At 41.7% G+C, this 21,702-nt stretch overlaps 1 protein-coding gene across 2 annotated transcripts; it reads left to right on the top strand.

The window, feature by feature from the left end:
• Positions 1-601: 601 nt before the first annotated feature.
• On the top strand, positions 602-21,644 carry rnf150b (ring finger protein 150b). Of its 2 annotated transcripts, none has more exons than XM_087790110.1 (6): positions 602-1,539; positions 16,426-16,676; positions 17,993-18,147; positions 18,382-18,478; positions 19,068-19,314; positions 19,415-21,644. In XM_087790110.1, exons 1-6 carry the CDS (start codon positions 1,083-1,085, stop codon positions 19,549-19,551), a joined length of 1,344 nt encoding a protein of 447 aa, XP_087646236.1. In that variant the 5' UTR covers positions 602-1,082; the 3' UTR covers positions 19,552-21,644. The 2 variants fall into 2 exon arrangements, with proteins under 2 accessions (XP_087646236.1, XP_087646237.1); XM_087790111.1 differs by having other exon boundaries at positions 603-1,539; positions 19,433-21,644.
• Positions 21,645-21,702: the final 58 nt, after the last annotated feature.

Raw genomic sequence — 21,702 nt, 5'->3', positions numbered from 1 at the left:
TGTAAATAAAAGCTGAATTGTCAGTTCCTTGTGTTGAATCTATCTTGTAACATCAAACCCACATGTTTTCTATTAACCGGAAAAATGAGGAAAACCTAGGATATTGTTGGAGTAGGACGGAGTCGTTTTAGTTTTTATCATCGATGAACAGTATTAATTTGTCACCTTTAAGAAATATACGTTACTTTGAAATAAAGAAAAACATATTTTAGTCTAAACGGAATCTTATAAACACTTCCTGTTTTTTTTACCTTAACAGCTAACATAGCTAACTGAATTGTAACAAGCAGTTCTATTTTTCCATGTGTACGTTGTTTGAAATAATGTTTAAAATAAAACACGGCGGGAGAATCATAATTATGAAATCGTTGAAAATACATTATTTTAAAACGTTTTTCTGCCGGACCGCTGGAGGTCGCTGTCTCACGCTTCTGCCACAACACGAGCGTCAAACTAGGTAGAACGAGTCCGTCATGTGTTCATTCAAAATAAAAGCAGTAATAGTGGTAAAATAGTGAAAACCGTTTTATTTAACCTAGTTCAGTAAAAATATGTATTTGATGTATTCTTATTAAATGTGTGCTGATAAACGGTATACTAATTCGAGGCTGCGATGTTAGCGTAAACACGTTATCGAGCTTTTATCTTTTAGTAGCAAAAGCGGAAGTTTGGAGGTCATGAACGCTAGCTTTAAAGTCCAGGCCCAGTCAAAACAATGCAGCTTAGCTGTCCTGCCGCGTCTCTAAACAACGACTCTTCTCTCCAGACGAACCCGCCTCACAGCTGACTTCTAGTCACGTTTATGTGACAAGAGAACCTGTTTTGTTAACCAGAAGCTGCATGTTAGCCAGTAGCGTGGGTTGAGGTCGTCACCCGCGGGTGTTCTGCTGCCTCTCTGCTGGAGATGAAGACGGCTGCTCGGTGTCTGCGGCTCGGGAGCGGCTGAACACGGGACTCGTTTGTGTCAAAAAAGGATTCGATCTGTTAACGCTGGTGGGCCGGCAGTCATGGTGGAGTAGCTGGCGGTGCTGACGGTGTTGCGATCTCCAGACGACGGTTGATCCTCGGCGCGGAGCCTCGTCATGGCTCCGTGCTCGCTGGTGGCGGCCTGCCGCAGCCTGGCCCTCTCGACGTGGCTGCTCTCCTTCTGCTTCGTGCACCTGCTGTGCCTGGACTTCACGGTGGCCGAGCGGGAGGAGTGGTACACCGCCTTCGTCAACATCACCTACGAGGACCCCGCCACCTCGGACCTCCGCACCGAGAAGACCGAATGTGGGCGTTACGGCGAGCACTCGCCCAAGCGGGACGCCAAGGGAGTCCTCGTCCTGCCTGCGTCCCCTCACGACCGCCAGGCCTGTGACCCCAACACCCGGTTCCTGGTGCCCGCGCAGGCCGGGGCCTGGATCGCGCTGATCGCCCGGGGCAACTGCACCTACAAGGACAAGATCCTGCACGCGGCACAGTACAACGCGTCCGCCGTGGTCATCTTCAATGTGGGCTCTGCCAACGCCAACGACACCATCACCATGCCTCATCCAGGTACAGTGTGACACGCGTGCGATTGTTGCAGTACCTTTCCGAAGTACCTGCACTCTAAATGGGTCAGCGGTGGCTAGAATACATATCTGTACCCTTTGTTTCTGGTCCATTACGTTATTTCCAAATTGATTTAAAATGTATTTAAGAAATGGGCCAAAACTCCTGAATGTAGTTGTTTTTTATTTAAAATGAATCCTACATCTGTCAACCTCATTGAAAGATGTGCGCGACATGAAGTATATTTACAAAAGTCAGTTCATCCGTGTCCATAAATGTCCCTCATAGAATTGGAGTTTCACAATTTCCTAAAATAATTCCGAGCCCTATGATCTGTTATGCCTTTACAAATTGAGATTATTGACAATGTTTTTGTTTCAATAATTAAACAGTAAAGTTATAAAGACTGTGTGACGTCACAGAAAGCAGATGACATCAGTCAAAGTCTTACAGGAGCCAAATAATCAAGTAGGTTACGTAAGGTAGGTAGAACTTTATCGATCCCTCAGGAAGTCTCCTTTGGGAAATTGTTTTTTTCCAATTAGACACAGGCATACAGCAATTATTCATAAAAATAAAGAACAAAGGTAAATAAAGAGAAAGAACAAGATGATACATTCTAAGTCTAAACATAAAGAACATAGATTAAAGAAAAATAACAAAGACAAAGGATACAAAGACTTGCATAGAATAGAACATCATGATACTTTCACTCCACTCCTGCCCCCAATCGCAGAATTGGCCCGAGGAATGAATAAGTCCTTGAGTCTATTAGTTTTGCATCTGGGAAGAAGCATTCGTGCACTCATTCTGCTTCTCTGCTCACTGATGACAGTGTTGAGAGGATGACTGTCATCATCCATGATGGAGAGTAGTAGAAAAATTTCCACACAACTTTATAAAATTGATTTGCTGTTTTTGAAAGTAAGGTTGCCACCTAGGATTATAGGGTTTATGTTTCCTCGTGGGACCTCTTTCATAGAAAAACTATTTTTAAATTCATAATTATTGGCATTTAAACAAAAAAAATTGACTGAAATGTATAGTGTGGAATCTAGCTTTTCCGAAAGTTCACCATATACTTGGAGACTCAATAGTTTATTTGGACTTAAATTAAGGTTGGCATTTACAGTAACTGGGCCATCATTAAAAGCAAGAAAAACAAAAAAGTAATAAACGGTCTGACTGGTCTGGTATACATTTTCTGTAAGTATACCTATAACAATACTTTTTTGGGTGTCAACACATCTGGAGCTTTTCCTTATTGAATCAATTAACTCTAATCAAACCTTTTTGATATCATATGGACAATGTGGTCACAAAGGCTGACTATTTTGGCAGCAAATTCCCAATACACTTAGTCACTCAGCTCATGAGTCATGATATGAAGTGTGTGGGGGGGGGGTATAGTCAATTTCCAAAGATGATTCTGTTTTTTAATGGATGACCATTGGCTCTTGCAAAGGTTTGTACCCCATTTTCAATTTAACCATCACTACTGCTGATGGTTCCGCACCCGACCAGAGGAGAGAAATCCTTCCAGGCTGTTGCTCCTAAGCTTTGGGAGGATCTTCCTCTCTCTCTGTGTTTGATGGATCTACTGACTCCTTCAAGAAACATCTGAAGACATTCTTATTTGTACAGACTTTTTCTTAACTTTCTCCAGGCTGTTGTGTTTGTCTCTATGTTGTCATGGCCTTTTAACGTATGTGTTTTAAATTAGTATTGTTTTGATTGTTTAAGCGCTTTGTGACCCTGTTCTGAGAAAGTCACTTTACACTTTCTTTCCGCTCTTTGGGCTTTGCTAACCGACAGTTTCTCTCTTTTTAATAATGCATCTAAACGCGAAAGATGATCAGTCTCCTGCTGTGTAACCAAACAAAACAAGTTCATATGAACCGGAGGTCTGGGGGCAAATCTGGCCAGTCATTTCATGTAGCCCACTGTATAGTTGGATAAAAATTAGAGTAATGTTTATGTTAGAATTGCGACCTCTGAATGTAAAAAATAAAATACCAGGACTTATGTTGAAGGATGGGAATTCAATGAGTGTTTGACGATCAGAAAGCTCATTAGGATGGATTGAGCCTCAGTGAATGAGAATACAATATCGCATTCAGACTTGTACTAACTGATTGAGGCGGTATGATAACTTCCTTTTTTTCTGACCACTACTAATTTCATTTTTAAAGGTTAAATCAAGACTCCCTTTTGTGATAATGGTGCAAGAAATAATATTGATACATGCATGCATAGAAGCAATTATTTTGTAATGATACTGTATCGATATTCAGCAATTTTAAGCAAATTCTGGAATAAATGTTCCTAAAAAATGTGATTCACTGATAAATAGAATTGGGAAAACATTGCAGTTCTGCATCCCTCATTTATTTTTCTTACAAAAGTACCAGCGCCATAGCTTGAAGCACCACCAGCACCCATTTTGACCATAACCAGTCACAGAGTAGCAACATATATCGAAAATGAAATGATCAAGCTATGGATATGACTTAATTCTGAGGTTGCCAGTAATATATATAGTTTCACAAAGGGATGTGTTATCTCAGTAGGAAGGGGAAACTGGTTCATTCAGGGAGAGGAAAGTCCATCTGGCTTGTTGTTTTAACTGAACAAGAATTTAAAGCTGACAGTTGTTGTTGTAAACAACCTCTCAGATACTTCAGAGTTTGTCTTTAAGCAGGTCATGACATTCATTCCTGCATCTGTACATGCCACAAACCGTTTTTTCTTACTAATTAGATTTAAAACAGAGGAACTGCGTCGTCTGTTATCGGCAGAGTGCACTTATGTAACATGTTGAGCGTCAAGCAGCAGCAGTGAGTTTTCTCCTTCAGCTGCATTGTGAGCAAATCGGACCCACAGCTGGAAATACTGTCCCTTTCTTCACTCCAGTGTAGAGGGGATTCATGTTTTGGGATCTAGATGCACAGTCTCATTTGGCCTTTTCACTGAAGAATCTCAGAGTCGGTTCTAACTAAAAGCAGCAAGTTGAATTGATATTGTATGTCTTTAGTAGTGTTCAGATCTCATTGTACAGCCTACAGCAACACAGACGATAGATTCATTAAACAAGAACAAGAAAAAAGTGCAATAAAGGAGCAAAAAGACAAATGACAAAAATTTGCATCTTAAGCATTAAGATCATAGATCAAAGAAAAATAACACAAATGGATGGAAAGATTAACATAGAATAGAATCATATTTTGACTCTGCTCCTGCAGCGAAAGTTTCATGACATTCTATTCTATGTTAATCTTTGTATTCTTCATCTTTGTTATTTTTATCTATGTTCTTTATCTTTAGACTTAGATTGCATCATCTTCCTCTTTCTCTATTTCTCTTTGTTCTTGTTCTTATTTTTATTTTTTTATTTTTATGAATAATTGCTGTATTGCTTTGTCAAATTGGAGAAAAACTATTTAAACAATCAATAAAGTTCTACCTACCTACCTAATAGCACGAGGAACGAATGAGTCCCTGAGTCTAGTGTTTCATCTGATGAGGAACATTTGTGCTCTTCATCTGATTCTCTGCTCACTGATGACAGTGTTCAGAGGATGATGTCGTCATCCATGATTGACAGTAGTTTGTCCAGTGATCTCCTCTCTGCAACTGTCACCAGTGAGTCCAGCTTCATGCCAACCACAGAGCCAGCCTTTCTGATCAATCTGTCCAACCTGTTGACACTCTTGGACACATTCCCACCCCAACACACCACAGCATAGAACAGGACACTGGCCACCACAGACTGGTAGAACAAGCCACCCCAGACTGATGGAACATGCAGAGGAGTTTCCTGCAGATGTTAAATGATCGAAGCCTCTTCAGAAAGTACAGTCTGCTCTGAACTTGCACACATGGTCTGTGTTGCAGGACCAGTCCAGTTTACTGTCCAGCCACACACCACTCGCCTCTGATGGACACTGGACGTGGCTTTGTCCTGGAAGTCCAAGACCAGCTCCTTGGTCTTTGAGGTGTTCACAAAGTTCACAAAGTCGCGTATCAGACTCCTGTACTTGTCCTCACTGTTGTCCCTGATGCATCCAACAATGGCAGTGTCGTCATCATACTTATGGACGAGACTGAGCTCTGAGTTGTAGCAGAAGTCTGAAGTGTAGATGGTGAAGAGGAGAGGGGCCAGTACTGTCCCCTGAGGTGCTCCTGTACTGCACACCACAGTGTCAGACGTGATGTCCTTCAGCCTGACATACTGTGGTCAATCAGTTTTGTAATTTTGCTTTTTAATATCTTGATCTGTAAGATCAATAAAATGTTACCCTCAATCCATGATTAAGAGCACATACAATTCTAGATTATATTCACTATTTATTAATGGCACTTTAACCATTCGTCCTTTTCAAACCAGTGAAACCATAGATTCATTCACCTCTAACGTTTACACTACAAATATATTCCTGACTTGTAGAAGAGCATCCTTGAGTCTATCTGTTCACCAGCTGGTTATATTTGATTGTTCACTATTAGAAATAATACATAGCATCGTTGGCCCCTACTTGTTGACACTAGAAGTGTTTTAAGATATCAGCGCCAGTTTCGTGGTGGTAGAGCAGGCATGAGGCTAAAGGCTAAGCTAAAGGACAATTGGAGACGTCACAGACAATCGTTCCCCACGATTACGATGGGGAACGTCAATTCATTGACCAACAAGATTGACGAGCTGACTGCCCTCAAAAAAACAGCGGATCTACAGAGAGAGCAACTTGTTGATCTTCACAGCCACGTGAGCTGACTCTGGATGCTCACGTGGACCTGCCGGGCTTCACCACCGTAAGAGCGGACATAGACGCATGCACTTGTGGGAAGCGCAGAGGAGGAGATCTGATCATGTATGTTAATAAATGCTGGTGTAGCCCGGGACATGTTACTATGAAGACTGTCTTGTGTTGTGTTGGCACACTGTCTAACGGATTATCTAAACTTCTGCTTAGATGTTGTCGCCCCTGCTAAGACTCTCGGCTGTTACCCTAATAATAAACTGTGGGTAACAAAGGAGGTCAAGGATGTCCTTTACAGGAAGAAGGTGGCTTTCAGGAGCAGGGACAGGGACGCCATGAGATCAGCACAGCAGGAGGTGAAGCGTTGCTTGAGGGAGGCAAAAGACACCTACAGGAGGAGATTGGATGAGAAGCTGAGTGGGGAAGAAATGAGTGAGGTCTGGGATGGTGTTAAAACCATCACTGGAAACAAGACCGCTTCAGAACCTGCCCCACCTTTTTGTGCCCCACTCAGCTCCACACAACCTCTTCCCAGCATTACCTCACTCCAGGTGCACAATGTACTTCGAGGGATTCGTCCAGGGAAGGCTGCTGGTCCTGACATGGTGTCTGTTTGACTGCTAAATCCCTGCGCTGCTGAACTAGCTGAGCCACTCCAGCATGTCTTCAACCTCAGTCTACAGCTGGGGAAAGTACCAAGGTCTTGGACTTTGGGAGGTCCAGGACAAAGCCACATCCAGTGTCCATCAGAGGTGATGAGGTGGAGATAGTTGACAACTATAAGTACCTCGGTGGGGCTGGCTCTGTGGTTGGCATGAAGCTGGACTCACTGGTGACAGTTACAGAGAGATCACGCTAATGGTGCTAATTGGAAAAACAATTTCAATAAGGTTATATTTATCTACCTTCTAAAAGAGAGATCTAAGAAAAATGTGAGAATGACTTCAAGGGTACACAAGGTGTTTTTTATGAAATGCATCAAATACTCTTGGGTTTAGTCGAAGATATAAACGACACAGCCAGGTGTTCATTTAGTTAGGTCGAATTTGGTATTTACGTATGTGCTCTGTTGTGTTTTTGCTGTATTTATTGATCCAGGTTTATTTTAGGCTCAGAAGCATTGATTTTTAGTCTCTGCTAATTGTTAGGGAACCTCTGGAAGTTCAATGCAGACCTCGGGGCTCGTTTTAAAAAGTTCACAGAGCAATGCCTGTGTTAATTAACCTCCTGAACAGGTCTGAACATTCATATCAATTCAATCTTTTAGGAAAATTTTAAACTGCATTTGATTTCCACAGTCCCCCCCCCAAAAAAAAGAATTAATATTCACATAAAAGAATGGCTAGCTTGAGATTATGTACACCGTCTGAGATAAGACACTGTCAAATAGTTTTAAGATGTCAAAAATGATTGAAATGGAGACTCGTATACAGTTAAAGAATATGGCTGCAATAATAACTTGTGAATGTGGTGATACATTCTTCCTCAAACCAGAATTTCCAAAACATTCTGCTGTTAGGAAATCCAATTCACGTAAACAACAGTAAACTAAACTTCAAAGTTACTTAAGTTGTGCTTTTGTGGCATCAAGCCGACCTCCACTGTTCTCGCTGGAGTGCGAGAGGGTGCGAGTCAGACCTCAGTCACAAAGGAAAAAAACACAAATGCTTTGGATGCAAGCCCGACTGACTGAGCCAAAAGAACACCCTCACAGTTGAAGTCCTCACACTTCCTAGGTGGTGTGTTTTTGTATCTCTTTCCAATCATCGGCAGCTTTGAAAGTCAGCTCTGTGGTTGTGAACAGCACACAACCAAAACTTCAGCACTAATGATTGTTGGCACACCTTAATATTTCACCAAATAAGAAGGCAATGGACTTATTTATTTTCAATCTGGGGTCAGGAGGCAGTGGAACCAATCCTAGCCGTCATTGAGCAACACACGGGGAACTGCTCGGACAGGTCAACTGGGTCATCAAAGGACACAGTCTGACAAACACTCGCACACAGTTCACAGTTGCAGGTCACCAATTATTTGGAATGTTTTTGAACCGTGCTGAGCTGCAGGTACTTCTTGCTAGTCTGAACTCGTGTTCACAGAAAAAAGAATCCAAAGTATTTATTGATCTTTATAGCTGTACATTTATCAGTTGACAACTGTGTTCTGTTGTAAACACAAGCTCCATTAAGAAGGTATGACTGTTATTTGGCATGAACCGGTGAAGGTTTATGTGAGAATAAGATGTAAGATTGATTGTTTAATTATCGCAGCAGCGACTTTTACCTGATCCTGGTCTTCTTTGGAAAATATTGAAGCATATTTTTGAATAACTGAGGAATATATCTGAACCACCTCAACTGGACAAAACTTTAAAGGAGATTAAACCTTGAAAGAACTTTATTAGATTATTCTCAATATACGAGGACATTATAAAAAAGTGTGTATAATGTCCTTGTTATACAAGGTGTACAGGGAGAATGCGTGATATTAAAGCACTTTATTTAAAAAATGTTTTTATTTTCAATATTCCTTCGATTTCTTTTTAACGAAAAGAAAAATAAACCAACAAGGTACAGAACTTGCCAAGGTTACAGAGAGTATCAAACACAGGGGCCAAAATCTTGAACTTATTCTGTTGCCGGCTGTAATCTGTGAGATTTCAACAGTGGCGGGCCGTGCATTTCACACATAGGCCTTCAGTGGCGCACGTTGGAATTAATCCACCTCTCAATCACTACTTTAAGGCTATATATACCCCACAGGGATCTGACAGTGTACTGTTATAGGTCAATAAGACGTTTAGATCATCATCAGATGAACACAACATCAGTACATTATATCAAAATATCACTCCGACTACAGTCTGTTTGGTTTCCATGGCCACAACACACACGCTCTGCATCGCTCCCCTCCCCCCCACACACACTACGCGCTTCAGAGACAAACACACACACACACACTAAAGTCACACACGCACACACGCACCATTATTGATCTCATAAAGTGCAACATTATTTAGCATTTACTCACATAGTTCATGGAGGAAATGTGGCAGATAAATCCTTTGAAGCTTGTGAAAGACTTGTCTCGGAGTTAGTATAACTTTCTTTACAACGTCCAGCTTTTCTTGAAATATCCTTCTTGAAAATGTCTTTGCAAGTATATCCACAACCAGATCTAGCTCTTCAGCCATTGTGTTGAAAATCAAATCAACGTTTCAGCTTCATGTGACTTGTCTCAGTGCTATCCAATCAGAGGACATTAACGTATATACCTACGTTGACGTAGGTGTTGCTAACTCGAATATGATTTGTTAACACAATCCTTCGGCTGCCGTTCAATTCAATTTTATTTAAAGTGTCTTATCATAACAAAGTTATCTCAAGACACTATACAGTTGAAATAAGACTATAGTTGATTAAGGAAAAATAGATCCCAGCAATTCAACAAAGAGCAAGAAACAAAACACTGTACAGTGAGCTGTACAGTGAGCTATGGCGAGGAAAAAGTTCATTTTAGAAGGCAGAAACCTCGAGCGGAACCAGACTCATTGTTGACGGCCTGCCGCTTTGACCGGCTGGGAGGAAGGATGGGGGGGTAGACAGATGGATAAGGAGAGGAGTGAGGGAAATTATAGTGAGAAAAAAAAAAGAGGAGAGTGTAGGAGAGTCCATGGAGGTGCTGGAGAGAACTCGGGATCTGATGACGTGGTGAAGATCCTGGATCAGCAGCAGCTCTGGAGGTGGAGCCCTGGGGCTCCGGGAGAGAAATAAAAAGGTGTGGGTTTAAACTGCACAGGTGATGAATGTAATGCAGAAAAGAAGGATATACAGAGCTCAGTGTCTAAAACTCCTCCAGCATACTCAGCCTATAGCAGCTAAGATAAACAGTTAAGTTAGTTATAGGCTTTATCGAAAAGTAAGGTTTTAAGATTGTTTTTAAACATAGAGAGGGTGTCTGCCCTCCGGACTGAAGCCGGTAGTTTGTTCCACAGCAGAGGGGCTTGAAAACTGAAGGCCCTGGCTCCAAATCTACATTTAGAGATTTGTGGTATAACTAATAGATCAGAGTTTAAGGATCGTAAGGTCCTTGAGGGTTGGTAAGTTTGGATTAAATCTTTAATGTATGTTGGTGCTAGACCATGTAAGGCTTTATAGGTTAGGAGAAGGATTTTAAATTGTATTATAAGTTCTACAGGAAGCCAATGTAGGGAAGACAGTACAGGGGAAATGTGTTCGCGCCTCTTAGTCTTAGTCAGGACACGAGCTGCAGAGTTCTGAATGAGCTGAAGAGTTCTGAGAGACTTTTTAGAACATCCTGAGAGAAGAGAGTTACAATAGTCCAGCCTGGAGGTTACAAAAGCATGGATGAGTTTCTCAGCAGCATCTAAAGGAAGGAAGTGCCTGATTTTTGAAATGTTACGAAGGTGGAAGTAAGCAGTCTGTGAGATTTGTTTTATGTGTGAGTTAAATGATAAGTCCTTGTCAAAGCATACACCCAGATTCTTTACAGTGGTGCTAGTAGCAGGAGCAAGTCCATTTTGTAAAGCTAGATCATTAGTTAATGATTGTCTGAGATTTTGTGGACCAACTAGTAAAACCTCAGTCTTTTCCGAGTTCAGTAGGAGGAAGTTTTTGGTCATCCAGGACTTGATATCTGTAATACAGGACTGTAGTTGTGTTAGCTGATTTCTTTCATCTGGCTTCATGGACAAGTAAAGTTGGGTGTCATCAGCATAACAGTGAAAGTTTATAGAGTGTCTTCTAATCAAGTCCCCTAGTGGGAGCATATAGATTGTGAATAGTATTGGACCAAGAACAGAACCTTGTGGGACACCATAGCTGACCTTAGTGTGTGTCGATGAGAGGTGGTTGACATGTACATAGTGCGTTCTATCCGACAGGTAAGATTTAAACCAGTTAAGCGCAGTTCCACGAATGCCTATATGGTTTTCTAGCCTTTGTAGAAGGATTTGGTGGTCGACAGTGTCAAATGCAGCACTGAGATCTAGAAGAACAAGAACTGAAACATGGCCCTGATCAGAGGCCATCAGTAGGTCGTTACTTACTTTTACCAGGGCGGTCTCTGTGCTGTGGTGTTCCCTAAAACCAGACTGAAACACCTCAAATTGATCATTGTCCTGGAGATAATCACAGAGCTGACTTGTTACCACTTTCTCCAGAAGTTTTGAAATGAAGACAAGATTAGAGATAGGCCTATAGTTAGTGAGGACCTCTGGATCAAGAGTGGGTTTTTTAAGCAGAGGTTTAATTACTGCAACTTTAAAAATCTGAGGCACATAGCCTGATGTTATTGACAAGTTAATAATGTCAAGTATGAAAGTGATAAGTAAGGGGAACAGTTCTTTAAGTAGCCATGTGGGAATAGGATCGAGAAGACATGTTGTGGACTTTGAGGAGGAAACAACCTGAATCAGAATCAGAATACCTTTATTAGTCCCGCGAGGGGAAATTCGGTTTAACAACAGCAAGAGAAATAAAAACACCCAGAAATAAAAACGAGAAAGAAAATCTAAATAGAATAAAAGATAAATCTGCGCTATATAATATATACACAATCATATTTACATAAATAACAAGAGGTGCAGTTAAATAGTTATCTTGGTGTGTTCTTGTTGTGGAGTCTGGCAGCAGGGAGGAAAGACCTGCGGTACCTCTCCCTCACACACCGGGGATGGAGCATCCTATCACTGATGGAGCTCCTCAATGCCCTCAGTGTGTGCTGGAGAGGGTGAGACAAGTTCCTCATCATGGAGCCCAGCTTGCTCCGCATCCTCCCTCCAGTCACTTCCTCCACAGGATCCAGGGGGCGCCCTAGGACGTAACCGGCCTTCTTAATAAGGCTGTCGAGTTTAGCCCTATCCTTTGCTGTCATGCTGCTCCCCCAGCAGACCACACCGTTGAAGATGGCAGAGGCCACTACTGAGTCATAGAATGACTTCAGGAGTGGCCCCCGGACACCAAACGACCTCAACCTCCGGAGCAGGTCGATTCTACTCCGCCCTTTTTTATAAAGAGCAGCAGTGTTATCCACCCAGTCCAGGCGGTTGTTGAGGTGAACACCCAGGAACTTGTAAGTCGTGACAATCTCAATGTCCTGTCCCTGGATGTTCAGTGGTGAGGGGGAGATGGAGGGACACCGCCGGAAATCCACAATCAACTCCTTAGTTTTGCTGGAGTTGATCTGAAGGTGGTTTTCCAGGCACCAGTCAACAAAGTTGACAAGTCCCCGGTACGACCCGTCATCCCCGTCCCTAATGAGGCCGACGATGGCGGAGTCGTCCGAGAACTTCTGCAGGTGACTGGTGGGAGACAGGTGTTGGAAGTCTGCAGTGTACAGTGAAAAGAGGAACGGTGCTAACACTGTTCCCTGGGGGACCCCTACACTGCACAGTACAGTCCTCGAAACACCATCCCGGGTCCTCACGAACTGTGGACGGTTGGTGAGGGAGTCCACAATCCAGTGGTGAGTGTCCGCTCCAGACAGCTCCAGCTTGTCCCTCAGGATGTTTGACCTGATGGTATTGAAAGCACTGCTTAGATCCAGGAAAAGGATCCTCACAGTGCTTCCAGGCGACTCCAGGTGAGAAAGTGCTCGGTGGAGAAGGAAGATGATGGTGTCCTCCACGCCGATGTCAGGTTGGTAGGCAAACTGCAACGGATCCATGGAGGAGCGCACCAGAGGACTCGGGTAACTAAGGACCAGCCGCTCCAGAGCCTTCATAAGGTGGGATGTCAAGGCCACAGGTCTGTAGCAGCTGGGATCCTTAGGGTGCTGAGTCTTCGGCACCGGTACCACACAGGACGTCTTCCACAGTAGTGGAACTCTTCCCAAGCTTATGTTGAACAGAAGTCCAACAATTTCACTTAACTGGTCAGAGCACGTCCTGAGTACTTTGCCACCGATGCCGTCTGGTCCAGGGGCCTTTGTTGTCTTGGTTCTCCTAAGCTGATTTCTCACCTGGAGAGGTGTGAGGGACAGGCTTGGGGGAGAGAAGAAGGTAAGTGTAGAGGTGAGAATGATTTTAAAGATGGCGCCGACAGGACGGCGACTTTAACAGCAGCTCCGAGTGTTTTTTGGGTTTATTACTTTTTTCCGAGGTTTGCCTCTGTCTTTTCAAACTTTTCTTTTCATCATACTGTCTCTTTAAGACTCGCGGACAGTTTTCTATAAAAATTGGAAACTTTCAGTGAAAAAGGAAAGTTTTTCATCGCCTTTTCTGGTGCGCAACGGGCGTCCTGCGCGCGTAATGGCCATCGTCTACAGTCGGGATCAGCTGCTGGCACTGCGTTTCTCCGCGGTGCGGCCGGAGGAGCGAACCATCATCCCCCGGGATATTATGAAGAGGAGACGGGGATGCCGCGCCGGAGTTAAACGCCGGGAGCTGAGGAGAGCTTATCGACCAGCGCTGCAGTCCGTCGTCATGGGCAACGTGAGATCTCTGCCAAACAAGATGGACGAACTCGCGGCGGCGACCAGGTTCGACCCGGAATATCGACGGTGCAGCATGCTGATGCTCACGGAGACGTGGCTGAACCAGAACCACACGGACGCGATTGCTGCGCTGGATGGATTCTGCTTATTACGCGCGGACCGGACGGAGATGAGAAAGGGCGGAGGACTGGCAGTGTTCGTCAACGAGAAGTGGTGCCTTCCCAGGCACGTCACTTTAAAGGATCAACACTGCTGTCCTGACATTGAACTTTTGGCGCTGAGTCTGAGACCCTTCTACTTGCCACGGGAGTTTTCACATGTTGTCGCGGTGCTTGTGTACATTCCACCGTCGGCGAGCGCGGAGGCAGCATGTGACGTCATCACTGGAGTAGTGAACGGGTTACAGACTCAGAGCCCTCAGGCCCTCTTTATCATCTCCGGTGATTTTAATCACGCATCTCTTTCCTCCTGTCTGCCCAAATTCACACAGTACGTCACTTGTGCCATCAGAGACAATAACACATTGGACCTTTTCTATGCGAACACTAAAGACGCTTATTTATCATCCCCCCCTTCCTCCTTTGGGACGAGCTGACCACTGTCTGGTCCATCTCCTACCTGTTTACAAGGACAGCTGTCGAGGACTCACTGGTAGAAAGGAGTCAAAATATGTATCAGTCATAGTGTCTGTGTCCGGTGAGGCTGCACTGGTTGTATTAGAAAAATCTAGGAGGTCTTGAATCTTTCCTCTGATAGTTACAATTTTTTCATTAAAAAAGTTCATGAAGTCACTGCTACTAAGATGAGAAGGGATGGACTGCTCAATGGACTGATGGCTCCGTGTCAGCCTGGCTACAGTGCTGAATAAGAACTTGGGGTTATTCTTATTTGCTTCTATAAGTGATGAGTAGTAGCTGGCTCTGGCTTTCCGAAGAGATGCCTTGTATATTTTTAACTTATCCTGCCAGTCCTGGTAGAATTCATTATGTTTTGATGAACGCCATTTCTTATCTAGTCGTCTAGAATCCTGTTTTAATTTACGTGTTTCCTGAGTATACCAGGGAGCAAGACTACTTCTGTTAACAGTCTTTTGAGTTAGTGGTGCGATTAAGTCAAGCGTATTGTGCAACGAGTCTGTAAAACTGCCCACAAAGTTATCAATGTCGGGGTGACTATGGGTAGAGTTTCTTGACACACTGAGGGTAGGCATTTTACTGAGCACTGAGGGAATTATTTCCATAAACTTGGTAACGGCACTTTCAGACAGACATCTTTTGAGAGTGCTCCTGCTCTGTAGACTTGGGTCATTTAAAATGAAGTCAAAGGTTATTAATTGATGGTCAGAAAGAACTGAATTCTGAGGAGAGACAATAACATTTTTAATTTCAAGTCCGTACGCTAGGACAAGATCTAATGTGTGCTTAAAACAGTGAGTCGGTTCATGTACGTACTGAGAGAAACCAAATGACTCCAGGATAGAGTTCAACCTGTTAGCTAAGCTATCCTGGACCATATCAACATGGATGTTAAAGTCACCAACAATAATCACTTTATCTGATTTAAGCACCAGGCTGGTCAAGAACTCAGGGAACTCAGACAAGAATTCAGAATAAGGTCCAGGGGGACGATAGACTCCAACAAAGAGAAGTGACTGACCTGATCTCAAGGTTGTATTAGATATGCTAAGTATAATACTTTCAAAAGAGTTGAAATCACATTGTGGTCTAGTAAAGGTTGACAGACACGAGTTGATGATGGCTGCGACTCCACCTCCTCGACCAGAGCGTCGAGGGGCGTTAAAGTTGGTGTGGCTGGGTGGTGTTGATTAATTTAAGGATACGTAATCATCTATAGACAGCCAGGTTTTGGTTAAGCAGAATAAGTCAATGGTTTTATCTGATATAAGTTCATTAATTAGTGCAGCTTTTGAGGACAGGGATCGGATATTCAACAATCCACACTTAATTCTCCTGTCCTCTACAATGGTAGTATTTATTTGATTTAGATTTATTTGAATTAGATTTTCTTTAATAGCTCTTCTACTGACATTTTTACTTGGTTTTATTAAGCGGGTCAGATTCACCGTTGATTTCAATGTACAAGAGCTACTTCTGAAACGACTGAAGGCCTCGGGCAGATTTGTTCTGGCAATACGTGACAGCTTAAATATGAGGAATAATTTAATATCCATGTAAAAAAAAACAAATTTAAACTTGTATACATTTTTTTTTTTTTTTTTGATTAAAAAATTAAATTTGTTTTCCGGTTATGTTTAGGCCAGCAGAGAAGGCCTTGCTGGCCCTGACCGCCCGCCACTGGATTTCTTTATTGAACAATTTTAGAGGCTTAATCCGAATTTTCCGCGTCTCCTTGTCATTTCTGCCAGTCTTTCAGTATTGGAAATCTTGTATACATCCATTATATCTGTCCATTATCTTAAACTGACATATTTATTTATGTGCACCAATCACCCGGCAAGCCACATTAAATTGTCTGACCAAATTTGGCCCCCAGCCCTTTAGTTTAACACGTATGCATTAAGCCGTTATCTTGACTGTAAACTGCAAGTCATCACAATTCTTTTCAAAGTTCTAAAGGTTTTCAAAATGTCACTGCTCACAATGGAATTTAAAGGAAACGTGTTTTTGTTAAACTATTTCTAAATGTTCTGGTCCAGGCACAGGCGAAGTGATCGCCATCATGATCCCCGAGCCAAAAGGCAGAGAGGTGGTCTCGCTGCTGGAGCGCAACGTGACGGTGAACATGACCATTACGATCGGAACCAGAAACCTGCAGAAGTACGTCAGCAGGACGTCGGTGGTGTTTGTGTCCATCTCCTTCATTGTGCTGATGATCATCTCCCTGGCCTGGCTCGTCTTCTACTACATCCAGAGGTTCCGATACGCCAACGCACGAGACCGAAACCAGGTATTAAAGGATTATTGTTTTAAATTTCATTAATGCACGGTTCGCTGATTGCAATCCCATTTAGTATTTAAATCCCAAGTCCAAAGAGACCTCTGCTTTGGTACATGAGTGAACTTTTAATTTTAGTTATTGTACGCAACAGTAGTACACAAGTGTGAAGTATATCTCTTATTAATCACATTTTTCTGTTTTCAAATGGGCGCATGATTGCAACTTTTTAAACATCCATTTGTACTCAAAACTATTTTCCTATCAACACCTTCACAGTAAATGTTGAATCTGTGGTACTCTGTCCGAACTTGATTCCATTCAAAGAATGTCACAGAGGTGTTTGTAGATCTGTGGTGGGTATGTGAGGGACAGGACATCTATGAGGACTCAACAAAACTGGGCCTTAAAGGGTGACAGGGTTTCAAGGTGAGGATATGAGGTGTTTGGATCACAGCAGACCTTGATGTTTTGCAGATACTATAGTGATTTTATTGTGAGAGTGAGGGGGATTAATTCTGCTAATAAGTAGAAAAAAAAAATGGTGAAGAAAAGAGTGCAGACATGGTGGAATGAATGGAGAGGACTGTCAGAGTTCTTCTCTGAAAATAGTAGTAGCTAAAGTTTTAGCAAAGAAATGAGACTTAACATGACCGATTTATAGAAAGTTGCTCTGATGCATTATTAGGAGAGTAAGAGTTAAGATGCTTTCTTTGGGAGAGACCAGGAAGGAGAAAAAAAAAAAGCTAAAATATAATTAGTCACAATCATAAATCCCAGGAAGAGCTTTTTTCAAAAGGTTTGGAGTCAAAGGTGAAGGGGTCAGATCTTTGGTAGGTTCTGACATTGTAAGAAGTCCTACATGTCTGTGCACGACGAGAAGAAAAGAGAGTAGAAAGAATTTTAACAATTCATGTTAAAGTCAAACATACCGCTGTGTTCACTGACCTTGTCATCCAGAGCATAAGATATTTCCAAAAATGTATTTTCGTATAAATCCTGTCCTTTTGCACCATATTGTCACATGTGGCATGTGTCTCGGAATGTATTCTATTCTTACTCATTAAAAAAAATAGATTTAACATTTTCGCACATCATTATTTTTATATTTATAAACATCACCTTTAATAACCAATAAATGCCATGGAATTGAATATCTTATAAACACTTTGTGAGTTTGTAAAGAAAGGATTTTAGTTATCCATTTAATCCAACCAACAACATCTTGGATCTCGGCAGGCAGGTCAACAAGTTTTCGACTTGAACATGAAATATTCATCCATGCCCTCTCTATCTCAGGGAGACTAAATCTGATCTTCTCGCTGCAGCGTCGTCTTGGTGACGCAGCTAAAAAAGCGATCAGCAAGCTTCAGGTCCGCACCATCAGGAAGGGCGACCAGGAGACGGAGGCCGACTTCGACAACTGTGCCGTCTGCATCGAAGGTTACAAACCCAACGATGTGGTCCGGATCCTTCCCTGCAGGTGCGATCCATAATCACCATGAGGATATAAGTCACTAGAAAAGATTGTTGTCGGTTTTTGAGAGCAAGTCTTGGTTTAAAAAAAAAAGAAGGGTTTTTTGGGAATGGATGGTAAATGAAGGAAAATTCCTGTTTACTCTGATCACTTCTCTCATTGTGCAACATCACAAAACAAAAGCAGATGTTTGGTCTCTCTACCACGATGGAGGATTAACGTCACTTTTTCCTCCGGCAGACATTTGTTCCATAAGAGCTGCGTGGATCCCTGGCTGCTCCACCACAGAACATGCCCAATGTGCAAGATGAACATCCTGAAAGCTCTGGGCATTGCTGTAAGTCTCCGCTTGTTCCTCAGCAGGAATCTGTTGTAGATTAAAATGAAACATGAAGTGCAATTTTTTTTTTTCTTTAGTTTGAACATTGTCTTCTTCATAATACAATAGAGTATTGAGAATGTTATTAAACTCGACCTTAACGAGAGGATTGTACTGGCTTAGTATCTGCGATGCATATCACAATACAGGGGCGACGATACGATATATTGTGATACTGTAGGAACAAGGATATATTTGTAGTATTATAATACACTCCGTTATTGCCGTGATTGTTTCTAAGCGGCGGTGGAGGTGATGAGTGCTGTTTCATTGCAACAGATAAATTAACTAACGCTCTTCAGTTGTGAACAAAATAGTTTTATTTTAACCATAAAAGGACTATGATAAAAAAAATAGAATAAAACATGATATCATTTAAAGAAAAAATATTTCAATTCAATGCTGCTGAATATTGATACAGTATCATGTAAAGAACTATCACAACATTTAAGCATATTAATGTTTTCTTACACCCTATTTACTTATATAATTGAGGCTGTGTGTGACAAATTACCTTTTTGATTTAAAACGGTTTGTCGTCCCTCAGCTCAATGCAGATTGTCTGGACGACATGCCACTGGACTATGACCTGGCTCTGGGAGGAGTGGGGGGAGTCGGGGCCTTGGCTTTGGAGGCCGTGGTGTCCGGGGCGTCCAGTGACGGCACGCTCAGCGAGGGAGGGTCTTCAGTCGTGCTTGACCCAGGGGTTAGACGAGTGGGGCTCCCACAGGACTATCAAGACCCCGACACCCTCCGAGACAGCCCTGTGACGGCCACCACTGACACACACACGGGTGAGCAGCACTAACTCGACACAAACACAAACTAGTGTTACGACGACACCTAGTGGTTTCCGTTGTTACTACACCAATATTGACTTGTCTCTTCTCACAGTCTCTCTTCTTACTCCAGGCGAACACCAGCCAATGGCCGGCAGCGCATCTGTGGCCTCTTTTGTTATCGCCGTGGAAACGGGTCTATCAGACGAGGAGGGGTCGACTGAACATTCTCGCTTGGGAGAGAAGTCCTGAGAGAAGTGGACTCGTCTTTATCTGGACAGGAACAGGGTAGCTAGAATCCAGCAGAGCAGACGACTGTGGCGGTGGATGAATGGCGAGTCAACATGGATGCAGATCTTCCTCCTCGTCGCTCTTCCACCGTCTTTGGCAGCAGCTCTGATCTCACCAATGCGACCTGAATAACCGCTGATTTTGCACGATCCGTCTAGACATGTCTTCTGCTCCGACCTTCACACCTTCTACACAGAAGTGACTTCCTTCACTTCACTTCTACTTCATTTAATCTCTTTTGTTTGGTGCTCAACATGCAGTTTCACAAACATTTCAAATTATCTGATTTTTTTTTATTTTTTTAAATCTTTTCTCTTTTGGAAGAGTTTTTTCTTCTGTTGGTTTGATCTTGTTTAGGTGTAAAATATTCCAGATTTGATCTCACAGCACTGTGTGTTTTTAGATGAAGAGTGGTTTGTTTTGGTCCCTTTAAGACGTTCCTAGGCCCAAGAATATTTCAAACAAAACTTAAAGTTCAAATGGATCCTTGTTCATTTTTTTTTTTTTTAAATCTTGCTAAAGTATTAAACTTTTTAGGTGTTTTTCACATTTTTTACAGTTTTTATTTTATATTTTAATTTGACTTTTAATAATGTGAAGGTATATCAGTGCCATTAGAATATTCAACAGTTTAATTCAAATGTTAACATAGATTCATTTAAACTTTGTTTAGTTTTTTTGAGAATTGAGTAATTATATTTTGAATATTTTTGAAGTTTGTTTATCAAAAGGTAGTATTTGCATAATTGAATAATTAAAATTTAAAATCTGTTCAATAAATGGATTTAATCTTACCACAAAGCCTTATATTCTAATTCCAATAAACTGTAACCTTTAAATGTATTCAATGTAAAAATGTATTTGCCTGGCTTGACATTGATTAAAAACTTAATTTAAAATGAAAATATCAAACGCCTTGTAAAAAGAAAAGAAAATTTGAATATGTTAGAACTTTAATTTGTTTAAATTGTAATATGCAAATAATTCGATTAAATCATTCAATTATTTAATGGTTGTATTTAAAATTGATGATAATAACAAAAAAAAGGTTTCAATAATTAAACCAAAGGTTCAACATTTGAAATACATCCCTTCAATATTCTGATGAAACTGATATATGGCCATTTTAAAATGACTGCCCACGTTACTCTATCAATGTTTGACAATCATTAGATGCTTCAAGGGACTTCCAAAATGTAGTATTTAAACCACAATAAACCTTTTTTAAGTTTGGGGGGAAATTCTTATGAATTTTGATTTTTCATTTTAAACTTGTTAACAATTTGACCACTTGTCGCCCTCTTATGCCTTCGAACAATCAGCACTCAAGTGTTCTGGAGAGAAATTCCAAGTGGTTTAAAACGAAACCACTTTAAAATTGTTGGCATGAATATAATGAATTTAGTTAAAGAATAAGCAACGTGACAAACTGCTTGTGACAGTTGCGTGTAAATAGTTTCTCAAGTTCACGTCCCACTGCATGGCATCGGTGTCGGTCTGCCGAGGTGCAAAAATAATGTTGAGCTGTGATGTGGTGTCACTGACACAAGAGTTTCCTGGAGTAGAGGGATAAAAGATTGTCGTCTATTTTGATACCAGAGAAGACATTTATTTTTGTAACAATGGCCTTCAGCGGTAAAGACTGAATCCCTTCTCCCTGACCTGCAGCCTGCTGATTCTCGGTGCGAATGAGTTCTGATCAGGCCCGTTTCGATGTTGATTAATTGTATATAGATCGTGTGCACAGGACCTGGATCTCATGAACCCAAACACTGGGAGTTTGGTATTGTTGATGTAGTCTGGTGTCAAGCAAATATTGTTGTTTGACAAAGATTCAATAATTGTTTTTGTTTTCTTCTTTTTTGCACTTGTGTCCTGAAATTATTTTGTGCCAGTCTCTAAGTTAAATTAATCTCTTGACACCATTTCAGGACAAAATACAATAAATCTGTTTGTTTTTTTTGTTTTGTTTTTTTTATTTCAACGTGGAGCTCATTACTTTCAATGTTGTGCGACATTTTTCTTTCTGCAGACATCAAAATAAAAGCAAAATCCTACAACCTGTGTCCAGAGTAAATGAATGATCTCTCTTCTTGTCACAAAGTAAAACTT

Source organism: Callionymus lyra, chromosome 4 (assembly GCF_982586985.1).
Source record: "Callionymus lyra chromosome 4, fCalLyr1.hap1.1, whole genome shotgun sequence".
NCBI classification, from domain to species: Eukaryota; Metazoa; Chordata; class Actinopteri; order Syngnathiformes; family Callionymidae; genus Callionymus; species Callionymus lyra.
This window is presented reverse-complemented; position numbering and strand designations above follow the sequence as displayed.